The 16,317-nt window shown below is 37.4% G+C and overlaps 1 protein-coding gene and 1 long non-coding RNA gene across 2 annotated transcripts in view; one reads left to right on the top strand and one right to left on the bottom strand.

The window, feature by feature from the left end:
- Nucleotides 1-7,973: 7,973 nt before the first annotated feature.
- On the top strand, nucleotides 7,974-14,240 carry LOC141378731 (uncharacterized). The gene is made up of 3 exons (XR_015514809.1): nucleotides 7,974-8,829; nucleotides 11,175-11,651; nucleotides 13,845-14,240. It is a non-coding gene; the product is annotated as an uncharacterized LOC141378731 (long non-coding RNA).
- Nucleotides 7,993-16,317, bottom strand: part of mlycd (malonyl-CoA decarboxylase) — a 41,249-nt gene continuing 32,924 nt past the window's right edge. Inside the window, 1 exon segment of the mRNA NM_001089503.1 lies at nucleotides 7,993-8,817. Coding sequence (NP_001082972.1) covers nucleotides 8,272-8,817 — 546 coding nt within the window. The 3' untranslated portion in view covers nucleotides 7,993-8,271.

Here is a 16,317-nt window from a genome sequence, read left to right on the forward strand (position 1 = left end):
TGGCCCACATATACATTTTAACATCTGGCCAAATACTACATAATTGATATCTGGCCCAAGTCTTGAGTGCCGCCTGTAAGACGGTGCCACTTTAGCAAACCTGGGCCATGTTTGGCCCACATGCTGCATGCCAGTGCTGGACGATTGCCTGCTGTGCCAGCTTTATGCCAAGTCTGGGCCAGAATTATTTGCTACCTGAGCAGTTTGCAACTATTCAGCCAGGGGGCACAAAGGGACAGGATGCAAACGGACAGAAATAGCCTTTACAGTAGCTGTAAAGACTCTGCTACTTGTAAATAAAGATAAACAATGGAGAAAGCATTATAATTCCTTCATTAATCATTAAAAACCTGTTAACAAGCTTTATTATCATTGTAAAATTGTTAAGTGCAATGAGGATTCATTTTGGAAAGTAGCATTAAAGAAATAACAGACAACTATAATGAAAGTAGACCATCTTAAGAAATGCTGTTTTGGATACAGTTTGTTAACACTATTAGTGAGTGAGTCTTTGAATTCTCCACTCACTTGACAAAAATCAGCACTGATTCACTCAAGAACAGTACGCGAGTGAATAAATTACTCACTTGTTAACTAAATAACGTGTCTACTTTTGTTCCACAATATTGATTCATCCATAATTATTGTTTCTAGTTTGAACTGGCAGTTGTGTATCTGTTTGAACAGAACATTCAAAATGGTCACATTTTCTAATAACTGCTTTAAAAAAATGTCATTCTTCATCATTGTGTGTGAACATTACACAGTAGCATGGTATGAATGCCAACAAGTACCTGAGGCTTATTTGAAAAGCCTGAGTTCAAATGTGTCTTTGATGAGCAACACCTTTAATCCTCCTCAGAGTCTGCACATAACTCCTCAAATGCATCTTTTTCAAGTAGCACAACTGGCACTGTAAACATATTTATTAGAACATCATTTACAACAAAATTCTTGCTTGCTTCAATTTTCTGGCACACAACAATGCTGGGTGTTTATTTTACCTGTATAGAAAAGTCTCTTCATGAATGGCTAAAATCATCAAGACCCTTTACACTTCATCTCCTGAACTATTATGTTGGTATGGTAAAAAATAAGGCCTTTAGCTTCATGTCAAATTTACTACTAGTGATGGATGGTGTACACAAATCAAGCACTTTAGTTAAAGTATAGATACCCTTGAAAGTATTAGTCCAGTAAAAATGGCAGAAGTCAAAGTACAGAAATTTTTGATTTTAAGGATTTTACTTAGCTGATGTTACGCTACATGTTTGCTAATTGCAGTGTGGGATATAAGCTGCGTCCCAAATGGCACACTATACACTATGCACTCATGCACTCATGTACTTATGCACTTACACACTCAACAGCATAGTATATGTATGTAGTGTTGTCCCAAATGGCACACTAATGTTTTTTTACTAAGCGGAAATTCAAACCATTTCCCTGATGACGTTTGACGGTTGCCAGATCAGTGAAATAAACGACCGAATTATCAAATAATACCTGCCGTGAGTATAACCGCATTCACCATTGGGAGGTGCTATAATCACTCTCATAGAAGAAATTTTGCTTTCACCATCCAAGATAAAAAAAGTTATCCAACATGTGCGTTCGATAGCTCCACCCCTTCCACTACAAACCTGTAAGCAAACCTGTGGTCGTTGAGTGCATGAAGTGTCCATCATTCCACACTTCATTTTAACAGCTGAATGAGTTCATCATCCGGGTAATTAAAGTGGACTTATTATTTGTAGAGTTTTCAGTGTGAACACACTACTTACACTATTTATACTACAAAATGGCGTAGAATAGTGCATAAGTATGCGATTTGGGATGCAGCTTTAGGGTGTTTTCACACCTACACTTTTGTTTCGGAACGTATCTCGTTTGCCCAGTTAGCGCGGTTCGTTTGGCATATGTAAACAGGGCAATCGCGCTCTGTTCCGCGCCAAACTAATCGCTTCGAGATCGCTTGAATGAGGTGGTCTCGGCTCAATTGAAAGGGACCCTGGAGCGGTTCAATTGCAGTGAGAAAGCGATCCGATTCGAGCGCGGTTATATCACAGTGTTTTATGGATATGTAATAGGCTTACGGCTATATGAAGAGAGAATTATGAGTAGGGCGGGAAGTTTCGCGAGTCTCCGGATGCCCGCAAATGAGTGATGATCTCCCGGTAATCTCGCGTCTCCCTCCCGGTCCTCAAATAGGCATCGTCGCGCACCCTTCTCACCCCTCCCCACCGCGTCTCTCCTCAGACATGTCGCGCGCACGCACCCTGTCAATCACCACCAAACCACCACCTCTCCTGACAGCTGAGCGGGACGCTGCAAAATAAACCCTGACACTCTGACCAATGTGAGGAGAGTTTACTCGCACGTGACTTGTTTTAGCTCTTTTGTTCCGATTAGAAACTTTGCAGTGTGAAAGCGAACCGCTCCAAGGGCAAAGAGCAACAATGTAACAATTGCAATCTCTATTTCGGAACAACTGAATCGATTTTCAGGTGTGAAAGCACCCTTAGACTTTCAGTGTTACCAGGCTAATGTTAGCATTTTTCCACGATAACAGTAGGAACCTGGATCATTTATTCAAGTATTTATTTTCTTTTCGTCTTATTCCCATATTTAATCAGGGGTCGCCACAGCGGAATGATCCACTAATGCAGCGGATGCCCTTCCAGCTGCAACCCATCACTGGGAAACACCCATACACTCTTATTCACACATATACACTACAGACAATTTAGCTTACCCAGTTAAATCAGTGAATTGTGCTACATATGTGGAGTGAAAACACAAGTTTCCTGGAATAAAAATGAATTAGATAAAGCACAGATCTTGTTTCCTGTTCCAAACTGCCAAAATCTATGCAAAACAGACCTATATTCTCCAAAACAACCCAAGGCAAAACTAATCTAAAGAGGACAAATGAACTGCGTTTGAACTAACCGTGTCGTACTAAGTTGGCCAGCAGTTGCCATGGAAACCTCATGTACTTGCTTCATAGTAAAGCTCTCAACGTTGTGAAGTACGTCCGTCCAGCCTTGAGCCTGCGACTGCAGACGCGTTTTTTCTCTCACTGTTGGGAGGAGTTTCTCAAGGGCACCCTTTAAACACTGTCTGCTTTGTTCTGTTTCCACCTCACGCCCGCTTTAAGTGAATATCATAAATTTATCATCAATTTATTTTAACTTTATTTCCCACTTCATTAGTTTCTAGGGCACCTCGCTGAGGGAGGAGAGAAGACGGTAGCCTCCTTTGAGAGTAAAAATGCAATTTCACAGTCAACTTACACTGAGATACTTTACACAACAATAGAAGGGAGGAAAGGCTACTTGAACACTGCAGTCTGTTATCAGACATTAGAGACAGGAGTCATGGAGGAATAAAGTGCTTGGTGGAGAGTGCTAAATCCCTTTAAACACTGCCAGTTAAACAGCCACGGAACGGATCCAAAGACTATAGAATACACAAGACATGTCACTCGCATAGTTTTAAATCGGAAAAAGTGTAATGGTCAATATGGCGAATGAAGCCCCGCCTACTAGTAGAGGAGCCAATCATCAATTGCTATAGTCTAACGTTTCTCTGGGGGACCAGATGTGTGCTTTTACGACAGTTTGGTGGTCAACAAACACACTGGAATCTCAGCAAATACTGACAAAAGACATACAGTGCATCCGGAAAGTACTCATATCGCTTCTTTTTTTCACATTTTTTTGTTTTGTTTTGTTACAACCTTATTGCAAAATGGTTTAAATTCATTTATTTCCTCAAAATTCTACACACAACACCCCATGATGACAGTGTGAAAAAAAAAAAAGATTTTTTTAAATTGTTGCAAATTTATTTAAAATAAAAAACCTGAACAATCACATGTACAGAAGTATTTCAGCCTTTGTTCAATATTTTGTTGATGCACCTTTGGCAGCAATTACAGCCTCAAGTCTTTTTGAATATGATTCCACAAGCTTGGCACACCTGTCTTTGGAAATTTTTGCTCATTCCTCTCATTCTCTATCAGGTTTACAGCCATTTTCAGATCTCTCCAGAGATGTTCAATAGGATTTAGGTTTGGGCTTAAGTCTTATCAGACCAGAATATTTTGTTTCTTATGGTCTGAGAGTACTTCAGATGCCTTTTGGCAAATTCCAGGAGGGGAGTGGCTTCCTTCTGGCCACTCTGCCATACAGGCCTAATTGGTGGATTGCTGCACAGATGGTTGTCCTTCTGTAAGGTTCTCCTATCTCCACAGAAGAACGCTGGAGCTCAGACAGAGTGACTATCAGGTTATTGATCACCTCCCTGACTAAGGCCCTTCTCCCTCGATCACTCAGCTTAGATGGCCGGCCAGCTGTAGGAAGAGTCCTGGTGGTTACAAACATCTTCCACTTACGGTTGATGGAGGCCGATGTGCTCATTGGAACTTTTAGAGCAGCGGAATTTTTTCTGTAACCTTCCCCAGCCTTGTGCCTCGAGACAATCCTGTGTTGGAGGTCTACAGACAATCCTTTTATCTTAATGCTTAGTTTGTGCTTTGTCATGCACTGTCAACCCTGGGACCTTAAATAGACAGGTGTATGCCTTTTCAAATCATGTCCAATCCCGTAAATTTACCACAGGTAAAACTCCAACTAAGCTGGTGAAACATCTCAAGAATGAACAGTGGAAACAGAATGTACCTGAGCTCAATTTAGAGCTTCACAACAAAGGCTGTGAATACTTATGTACATGTGATTTTTTTTTAGGTTTTTATTTTTAATAGATTTGCAACAATTTAAAAAAAAATCTTTTTTTCACATTGTCATTATGAGGTGTTGTGTGTAGAATTTTGAGGAAACTAATTAATTTAATCCAATTTGGAATAAGGCTTTCCGAATGTAGTGTATATATGCTTGTAATCTGAATGAAATGAACGCAAGGTACAGTCCATCCTGTCAAATGCACATCACGTGACGGCAGAAACTACTTTAACACCCCACAAGCATGCGAACATAGAGTCATTGCCATTTCTGGATGAGATTCGCCATCTAGACCAAGTTGTGGATTACTTCAGAAGATCATTATCCAGAGGATGATAACACTGTTATAAATGAGGTTGGTTTCGTGATCTTGTCGAGTGCGCATGCACATTAGCTTGGCCAACTTAAATATGCCCTTTTTATTTGATTCGTATGTTTTGAAATGAAACTTATGATGAAGTTGTTGTTTAGTTTTACTGGTGATTCTAAATGTGTTATGTAATCATAAGCTTGGCAAACAGTTTTGGGAAATTTGATGTTTCCCCTAGTCAGACAGAATGCCCGAACATACTGCCCAAGAGGCATATCAAAGATGGCCACCGAGTGAAATGACTTTCCTTAAAGGGACTTTGACTGGTCTGTCCGAACTTGATAGGATCTGGCTCAGGCAGATAGCATACTTTGAAAATAAATAAATAATTATATAAGAACAACCTCAATTGCCCCAAAAACTGATCAAATTCCCAAGATGGCAAATCATATTTATAACGGAAACAAAAGAAGGAGTCCGTTTTGAAAGATAAGCAGAATTTTAATTAATAAACAAATGCTTTTTAGCCTGGCACACACAGACAAGGCTTTTCACAGTGAATCAGATTGCACTAATGAAGGAATCAAAACATCATTTATTACAGCAGCTTCCAGTCAGTCGTGCTGGCACGCTCTCTTACGTACACACGCTGAGATGGCAAAGACATGACAGGGGCTGATAGATTCTTCTCGCTTCATTACCCCCAGTCTCTCGAAATGGAGCATAAGTCCACATCAAAATCAGCAACCAGCTAATCAAACACAGGCGCAAATCAAGCACCGCTGAAAAAGGAAGATAGAGTCATTTGGACAATTATCCTTTCGTTCCTTAGAATTAGCGGATAATTTGGCACAACAACAAAAAAATTAGGTGAAATCTCATTGACACATCACCAAGCAGCATTCAGGGTTCATACACATTTTTACTAAAAAAAGATTCCATGACTTTTCCATGATTTTTCCAAGACTTTCAAGTAAATTTTCATGACCTAATGTTTCATGCAATGTCTACATATGTGTGGTAAAAGAAAAACAATGCATGTTCAAATTTATTACAGCATCTCGTTAAACATACAACAATCTATTTTGTTTCAATTTATATTTATATCTATGAAAAATTGATTTATATAATGCTTACACCGCACTAATAATGTGAGAGTGTGTGATTGGCCAATGACAGAAAAGAAGTAAATAACCTATATTCAAGTATACAGATATCTGTTTCCAGGACTTTTTCAAAACATTGTGGGTTTTCTGCATGTTTTTCCAAAACTTTTCCAGGCCTGGAAAATGCCATGCCAAAAGTCCATGACTTTTACATGTTTTCCATGACCGTATGAACCTTGAGCATTATGGGTATTAATGGTAAACCAAAATAAATGGTAAGTTCAAACATGAAATTTCAGCCATTGGTCTTCATGTCATTCCAAATTGTACACTGTAAAAAAAAAAAAAAAAAAAAAAAAAAACGGGCTCCTCACAATACCTTCATGTCAAATTATTCATTCATTAATTTTCTTGTTGGCGTAGTTCCTTTATTAATCCGGGGTCGCCACAGCGGAATGAACCGCCAACTTATCCAGCATGTTTTTACGCAGCGGATGCCCTTCCAGCCGCAACCCATTTCTGGGAAACATCCACACATACACTATTGGACAATTTAGCCTACCCAATTCACCTGTACCGCATGTCTTTGTACTGTGGGGGAAACCAACTCAAATCAAATCAACTGAGCCGAGGTTCAAACCAGCGACCCATCAACCTTCTTGCTGTGAGGCGACAGCACTACCTACTGCGCCACTGCGTCGCCGTGAAATCAATTAGATTAACTTAATTGTTTTGGCAAATTGAAGTAGATTAAACATAAAACTAGTTAACAAAGACAATGCTCATTAATCAACAGTAAAACTGTAAATAAGCCAGTTGAGCTGTGGTCATATTGCACTTTCTCCCCATAGACTTCCATTCATGCGCATGCGAATGTGACAGACCGGAAACGCAAGCTTGTTTTGCATTTTAGTGCATTCGAAAGTTCAAGCTCCGTGAACTATGGCCTGTGAAATTATATCATGTGATTGCGTAAGATCAACACACACACACGCACGCACGCACGCACGCACGCACGCACGCACGCACGCACGCACGCACACACACACACACACACACACACACACACAGTAAAAGTCAGAATTATTAGCCCCCCTGTTTATTTATTTTTTTCCCCTAATTTGTGTTTAACAGAAGATTTTTTTTCAACACATTTCTGAACATAATAGTTTTAATAACTCATTTCTAATAAGAGATTTTTTTTTATCTTTGCCACGATGACAGTAAATAATATTTTACTAGCTATTTTTCAAGACACTTCTACAGCTTAAAGTGACATTTAAAGGCTTAACTAGGTTAATTAGGTTAACTAGGCAGGTAAGGGTAATTAGGCAAGTTATTGTATAACAATGGTTATTCCTGTAGATTATTATTTAAAAAATTGCTTAAAGGGGCTAATAATATTGACTTTAAAATGGATTTAAAAAAAATTAAAAACTGCTTTTATTCTAGCCGAAATAAAACAAATAAGACATTCTGCAGAAGAAAAAAATATTATCAGACATACTGTGAAAATATCCTTGCTCTGTTAAACATCATTTGGGGAATATTAAAAAAAAGAAAAAAAAATTCAAAGGAGGGCTAATAATTCTGTCTTCAACTGTATATCTTGAGTGTACAAAAGCAGTTAATCCGTGATGAAGCCTATTAGATCCAAGTCATATGAAAGTGTTTTCTAAAATATTACATCATTAAGAAAATGTCAGAAAAATAGTATGCTCGCAATTGGAAATGTCACCAATTTGGTCATTGTAAAATACTAGAAATGAAAATTCTGTAAGGAAGAAAAAGAAAGCCATACAGATTTGGTAAGGCAGACAGAAGACAGAAGTTTCATTTTTGAATGAACTATCCATTATAATTGGATTTATTGGATGATTGTCTTTCAGAAAGGCAGATTATCAACTGTCCATCTCTGAATAAAAATCAAATATGATATGCTTCAATCGTACATCCCATTGTACCATGTGTCCCATTGGATATTTAAGGCATATTCCACCCTCATTGTGTGTTTGTCCTTTAAATTCAAATCACTCAGTTATCAAAAAACGATAACACTGAAATTAAGTGCCAATGCATTACTGTCCCAACACAGAACTTCATATTCATCTCAGAGTTTGCTGTTCCTCTGAAATTGTGACACCAGTCCCAGCACCTGCTCCGAGGCCTTGATGACTTTATTGTGCAGGTAAGCGATGCTGTTAGTGCCAGTCTCTTGCAAAAAGTAGCGATAATTGACCATTATTCCACAGGAGTTGGCGATTCCTCTTGGGCTTGTATCGGCTTGCCAGTTTAGCCTCCACATGGTGGCGCCGTTCTGAAGGTGAAAGTTGGCTACGGGGTTGAGAGCGTACCCTCGTCGTTTTTCACCAAACAGATACCAAGCACAGAGCCGCATGAGCGCAGGCTCCAAAGCACGAACCAGACGGTCAGAGTGAATCCACTCGCTGGTGCTGATGAGTCTGCGCAGGGCCTCCAGAGCCGGGGCACCAGGAGCAGCTCCCGTCACGTCCTCCACTTCCCGCCACTCCTGCTCAGAGAGGAGCTCTGTGGCTCGACCCTCCTTCTTGTGCTGTCCCAAAGCCCCTTGGAGCCATAAGGAGAAGCCAGGGATCGGAGACAGACTGGAGAACTGGGCCATGTGTGGAAACTCGCTCTGCAAATACAGGTACACACTGACAGTTAACCCTTTAAAAATGTGTCTATACCACCAACAGACAAACAGAAATATAACTCATTTGTTTGTTATTCTTCTTATTATTAAATTGATAGTATTTAAGCTATCTATTTTAAACCCAAAAATGTTGTGATCAAGGAATGGTTATGAAAATTAATTATTAGCTTTTTTAACATCAGCGTTGTTAAAACTATACTACAACACATACCATAAACAACTGTTCTTTCTGGTTCTTGAATCTGATTGGCTGATAGCCGTGCAATATTCTGCCAGTAACATCACACAAAGGCCTCTTCGCCCTTCACCTTTGTGTATTACTCCACCCGATACATTCAGCAACAAGCAGAGAGACACTACAGTTTGACAAAAATTACTGCTGTTAGACAACCTAATGTACTTTTGAGGCTTTTTTTTGTCAAGAATGTAGTTGTTTAAAATGCAACTATGCAGTTTATTTATAAGAATAGGGCCTATTTAAAAATATTTACAATTTCTGAGAGAGCCCATCAGCGGCCATTAGCCTGCCATAGAGTAGACCAAAGACAGTTGATGTTTTCTATCCACAAGATGGCAACAGAACTGCATAATAAGCCCTAACGCTTAGAGGATTATAGTAGTCTGATTTCTAACTACAGCAGATCAAATTATTATCAAACTAGTGAGCATACCTGCCAACACTCACGTTTTTCCCGGGAGTATCCCATAATTTAGACCAATCTCCCGCAACCATCCTGTTTTTTATTTCTTCCGGAAAATTCCAGTAATTTCACCCCTCATCCTTTTTGGTACAGTCTGTAGACACCCCCAGGTTGCCAACTTTGGTACAGTACCCGATCGCAGAGGCTGCCCAAAACCCGCGGCATGATCAGTGTTGCCAGATTGGGCAGTTTTGAATTTGATGACATAGGCAGGTAGTGAAAATTTAGCCCCGGTCTTTAGTTATAAACCTGTTATGATCTCCCAAAGAGATGCCGTACCCCCCATTCTTCACATGCAAACGCTTACAACAGTTGTGATCTCCCAAGAATCTCCCAAGGCTTTTTTTTCGGGTTAAATTATTGTGATATCCCGATTGCAACAGAGATGTACTGTAGAGTGTAACACTGTAAGAAGATATCTCTGCAGACGGACGGCATTTCATGTCACGTTCGTCCTTATAATCTTCATCAGCTGTTTTGTCATCACTTTAGATATTACGCTTTAGAAAGTCGTTCAAACACTAGCTCTAAAGTGAAGTGAATTAGAAGGTGATTTAGTTTTTGACGTCAGCTGCAGATGTGAATAAATGGCAGAAGAAAGTAGTTCCAAATAAAAAGGGTTTTTAGAGTCTCCATGTTTGATTTTGTTTTTGTTTGATCACACTCGTAGCAGTGCAATATGGCTGTATATCAGTTCTGGTGGGACGCTATGCACGCTCCCACCAGTGCTAATATACAGCTATATCACACTGCTACGAGTGTGATATTGCTCATATAACACTGCAGCCAATTTTTTAAAAAATGCACAGTTAAAGAGATGTTTCACCTAATGTCAATTCTGTCGTCATTTACTCACACGACTTCTTCCGAACCAGTATGAGTTTTTTCTTTTTAATACAAGAGTTAAAAAAGTTTTTTTGAACAATGTTGGACATGAAATGCAAACATTGCATTTTTTTTCCTACTATGGATGTCAATGGTTAGAAGATTCTAACATTCTTTAAAAATATCTTTTGATTAAAACGAATGAATGAAATTGTTTGGGTGAAATATTCCTTTAACGGTGCATTTATAATAAAAAATAAAACTTTATAGTTACAAGATTAGTGTTAATAAGAGCTAAAAAATATTCTCCTAACTATTCTGTCTATACAAGCGTTTTAAATAAGGTTTTACACATTCAAGCCAGGTTTAGACTTCAGGAGTTCCAAAATCCTAACCGAGGATGAAATCTGTTTGGAGTAGGAGTATATTAGTTATTATGAGTTGATTTGTGAAGAAACTAAATGTTATTAACTGGCTCTTTTAATAAATCACAGAGATTTGAGTCAACTTAAGTTTACAGATTTGATTTACTGAAAAGCAGTTAGGCCCTTATTCTTAAAATGAAGTTATGTGTACAGTAGATGTTATCTTAAAACTTCAGTCAGAATTTAATTCACTGACAAGTGTTAAAATAAAAAAAACAAAAAAGTGTAAAAAATCCCCTTGATTTTGTTATAATATTAAAGAAAGCATTAAATAACCTTTCTCCTCAGTCTTTTTTTCTTCTTTATATCCCATCCAACCCGTTCCATTTGTACTAATTTAAAAACCATGTTGAACAAGTCCACCGTGTCTCTTTCTCTTTCCCACAAGGACATCGACACACTCATTTTCCATCCCACATTGAAGCCAAAGAGAGCACTGAACAAACCAAACGTGTCAGACGGGCCCCGGAGGAGCCGAGATTTGAAGCCTCAAGTCCATCGCACTTCCTCGTTCTTCGCCATGCATCACTCCTTCAGACAGGCAGGAGTGAAGGAAGATTAACCACGTCCAAGGGTCACTTTTCATTCATCAACTCAATTTACTGTAAAACATCGGTCAGCGGGTTTAAAGCTACAGAGGGAGAGAATGAAGCGCGAGGACAAGAAGAGAGTGCAAAAGAGCCTCGTGAGGATTCCGCTGAAAGACAAGCAAACCCTCCTCCCTTTTTCCTAAATCACACAGTGACCTTTCTCCACCTCTTTTTTTCTGTCTATCATCCATCCATCAAGCCGATCGTCCCCTTGTGGCACAGCTAGTCACCTTTACTCTTTCCAACAGCAGAAGTTCGATCTCCAGCTCTCACAGGTACTTTATACTTCTTTCAAACAACATAACACTTTCTCTAGATTATACAGAGATGTAACGACTGTCAACAATAAATAGAGAGTCATTTATAAACAGTTACTGTAATTAATTTATATTTAAAAGGGGGTTACTGATATATAGACTGATAAATACAAAACTGAATATGAGTTTTTCTGTGTCTGATTGCTAAAATAAACCCAAAAAATATTAATTAGATGATCTTTTTTGCTTTCAGAAAACTAGGTAACTTCTACAGATCTTTCTTTTACAAAAAAAGCATGTAGATAAAGTGCTCCTTATTTTACAAAAAAATATCTATGAAGTGCATGCTTGCAGATCAACCAGTGGAATTTGTAACTGACCAATGAGAATGACATTAAAAATAAGTGTTTATTGACAGATACGATATGACAGCTGACATTTATTGTAGATCATTATTAGTTACCATTAGGGTTGTTCTGATACTGATACTAGTATCACAAATACTCTCGCCAAAACAGCAAATCTGGGATCGGTATTGGTAGGTATTTGAAACTATAAACCGATCCAATACTCAGCTTTTTATGACATATGCTCCTTATTTTACAAAAAAAATATGAGACATGCTCATTCTTTTACAAAAATATCTATAATGTGCATGCTTGCAGACCAACTGGTGAAATTTATAACTGACCAATAACAATGACATTAAAAATAAGCATTTACTGATACTTAAATGACATCTGACATATATAATAGATCATTAATGGTTACCATAAGGGTTGTTCTGATACCGATATTACTATCGGAAATACTCGCCAATACAGCAAATATTCTGGCATTGGTATTGCAGAGTATTTGTAACTATAAACTGATCTGACACCATGGTTTTTTTTAAGAGACAAATGTTTTATATAGTTATACTGTAAAACTTTTTTTTTTCAGTTTTCAGGGTTTCAGTAAAGTAGAGTAAATGATATTGTTGAATGTCTGAAAATAAAATTGTCAGAAAAAAAAAAATACTCACAGTACACATTTTTCATGTTTTATTAATGGATAAGTATGAAGCACACTGTAAAATAATTCTGTCAAGTTATACCGGAAGGGTTCCCATTTCATGAACAGCAGATTTAAGGACGTTCAATGACTTTTTATAGCACCTTCAATTTTAAAACAAACACCTTTGTAATTCACAGCCCAGCATATATAGTGCCATAAAACTACTTAAAATTTCACATTTGCTTAATATTTATGATCTATATATCAGAGTAATTTTCAAAAAGTTTGACTAAATTCAATGTTGGTAATATTTAAATGCAGTTTCTGAAATGTTGAAAAACAGTCAGCATTATTGTACAAGATTTAAATGTAGGATTTTTTATTTAAGAATTTCTCAGTTTTTTTTGCTCCGTTTTTGACAATTGAGTTTAATTGTTGAAATAAATACATAAAAAAAGCACTTTCAAGGAATGTTTGTTTTTAAGTACTTTAAAGCCCTTGAATGCATATGTTTGAAATTCCAGTACTTTTAAGAAGTGTGGGAATCCCGTACAGGGCTAGTAGTTTTCACATCTGTTTCCACAGATACATTCCAGGTATCAGTATCAGTATCAGCCAATACCCTGAGCTCAGGTATCAAAATCGATATCGGAAAGGAAAAAGGGTATATTAGAACATCCCTAGTTGCCATGGTAAATCTGTGTTAGCATCAAATGGACATTCATGTTTGGTGAAAACTATGATATCCATGCTAAATTTGTGCAAGGGTCACATAGATATTTCTATACTGAGATGAAAAGAATCTGATTCACACACACTTCAAAAACAAATTTCAACACAAATCCACAGCATCAACATGCACAATTTGCATGAAATATTATCTATCAGCTGCCCATTTCCACTCAACTGACGCCTTCAATCTCTCATCCGGGTAAATCAGCTCTGAGAACTGCAGAGAGCCCTTTACTAGGGTTAACCTCTATTACACAAACAGCCACTCGGCACTTTGTTTCAGCAACATTCTCACTCAAGCAAAACTCATCTGAATCTATAAACCTGAGTGCCTCTCGTTTCTTTTCCATTTAATTTCGCCTTCATCTGGTAAAGAGCCAGAGCTCTGTGACATGCCATGTGTCCCTCCTTCTTCATGTTATTGAGAGTGACAGATGAAATTTTATTAGTTTTCCTGTCTTTTTTTCTCTCTCTGCCTTTCAGATAGAAACATGCGCTACAGTCTGGCACTAGGTGATGCTGTGGGACAAATCTATTCAAGGTATGTCAATCAATTTATTGAATTAATTAGCATGTGACATTTAATTAACCACAAATTAGTATTTGTTGACAAAATCCCCTAGTCAGGGATCATTTGAATACATTATTGATGAACTCCCTTTATACATTTCATTTTAAACCCAGTAATGACTTTTTGTAGCAAACATACTGTACTAAATATGCTTTACATAAGTAGCATCCTTTCCTATTTATTAGGCTATAGTCATGTGTTAACAAACTTTGTCAGTCACACTTAAACCACAGTTTTCCTAATCCATCTACACTTATATATATATTATATATTTTGTTCCATGAAAGATGTAAGGGGGTCAAAACCATCAAATCCATGACTTGGGCTGCATTTACACGGCAGATCTTGATGGTAAATTCTGATTTTGTGACTGTATCCGATTTTATTTTTTGATGACCAGCTTACATCATCTTTTAAAAGTGACTCGTATCAGAATGTCTGCATTTACATTGCACACTGCAAAAGTGCAATGACCGAGAAAAAAGCAGGCACTGACTGACAGCTGATTATAAAAGAGCGCTCTTTCTCCATTCCTGCATTTAATCTAATTGCAGATATTTTTTTATTTTATTCTTTTTGGCAAGTTGTTTTACTATAGTTTGACAGAAAAATTCTCACTTGGCCATTTCTTTCCATCTAGGCCTTTTTAAACCTCTGAGCACTGGAATGTAATGTCCATGGCGTGATTTATGCATGTGATGTATTCAATAGTTTTAGATTAGTTTAGATTGGTTACATGGCGAATATTGCTCTCCCTCTCTCTCGCTCGTTAAGATGCTTAAAAAGATGCTACCTGTGCTGCATGACAATATAAAAGCTTTTTTAGTCCTCGTGTATGAGACTTAATGTTTGCGACTCTGCTGAAGTCTGTTCTGAAATAAAAGTGCCAGAGTTGTTGTCATGTGCCACTCGCATTGACACTGCACTCGCATGTGCACACTGCAGACACAAGTGCATGGATCTGATTCATATTGGATAACATGTCACACATAAACAAGGCCTGAATCTGATTTCAGTGAGTCAGAATCCATGTGTGTGTTTTTTTTTTTTCAGCTTACACATACATGGGTCATAACCCAATCTGTGCCACAAGGGAGAAAAATATCGGAATTGAGTCACTTGAACTATGCAGTGTAAAAGCAGCCTTGGATTATCTGTGATATAACTTCTTTTATTTACAGGTGATCCTCTTTGCATGCGACCTGTCATCTGTCATTTTAAGCTTATTGATTATGCTTATGCTGATTATGCTATTGATTATGCAGCTTCAGAACGTTAGAAGCTGGTGCTGTATATTTAAGATTTGTACAGTATATAACTGCTTTTAGCATCTAATGATACATTTTAAAGGGGACCTATTATGCAATCACTTTTATAAGGGGTTTAAACACAGTTGTGTAGCAGCAGTGTGTGAATATAACCAACTTCTAATGGTAAAAGTTAATTCATTTTATATTTTATAAATCACAATTATATAAAAACAGTCTGCAGAAACACTTTGATTAACATTCTCCCTTTGTACGTGTCATCAGAGGGGAAAATCCCGGCCATTAGTGACCATCTTTCCCTCATTAGCATATAACATTAGTCTTGTTTTTTAATCTACCACTAGGCTAACACATCTCCACCTTCTCTTGAAAAGAGCACAATCTCATTTGAATTTAAAGCGACAGTCACCAAATTGGCACAATTAGAATCAAATCCTAAAATTTTCAAAGAGCCATAAAACATTATTTGTGGGGTAGTTTGGGCTGAAACTTCAAAAACACACTCCAAGGACATCAGTCTTATTTTGCATCTTGTAAAAAGAGGCCTAATATCTAATATTATCTATATAAATATATACAACGCTATAATTTAGCATATTTAACACACAAATGTCAATTAATTGTTTTCCCCCTTTAATAAATATTGTTTTTATAATGTCTGTAACCACAAAATTATTTCTAAATGAACTCTTTCATTCTATTATAGTATATGTAAATAGGTAAAGTCACGTTTGCTAATTTGCTTATTTGATAGAGATGCGTTTCTTTTTCTCAGATTAATATTTATTGGTAGAGAAAATCTATTTGTTCACTTCTTCTATTTATCCTTTGACTTTGTATTTCAATTTCGACTTTATTTGCACTCAACCTGCAAATTAGAATCGAACACAAATCCATCAATTTCTCCTTTCTGGCTGTTCTGTCTTCTTGTTGGTTAGTACAAGACATTTAAGACCATTTTACAACCACAATGGATGAAATTTCAGACTTACACAAGGCTAAACACTAAAGATTTTTTATGACCAATTTAAAATCATAAAAAACATTAAAAATGTTATTGTAAGGAAGATAATTAAACCATGTTAATAAGTAAATAGAGTTAATGAATAAATGTTTC

This window comes from Danio rerio, chromosome 18 (genome assembly GCF_052040795.2).
Source record: "Danio rerio strain M-AB ecotype USA chromosome 18, GRCz13ab, whole genome shotgun sequence".
NCBI lineage: Eukaryota > Metazoa > Chordata > Actinopteri > Cypriniformes > Danionidae > Danio > Danio rerio.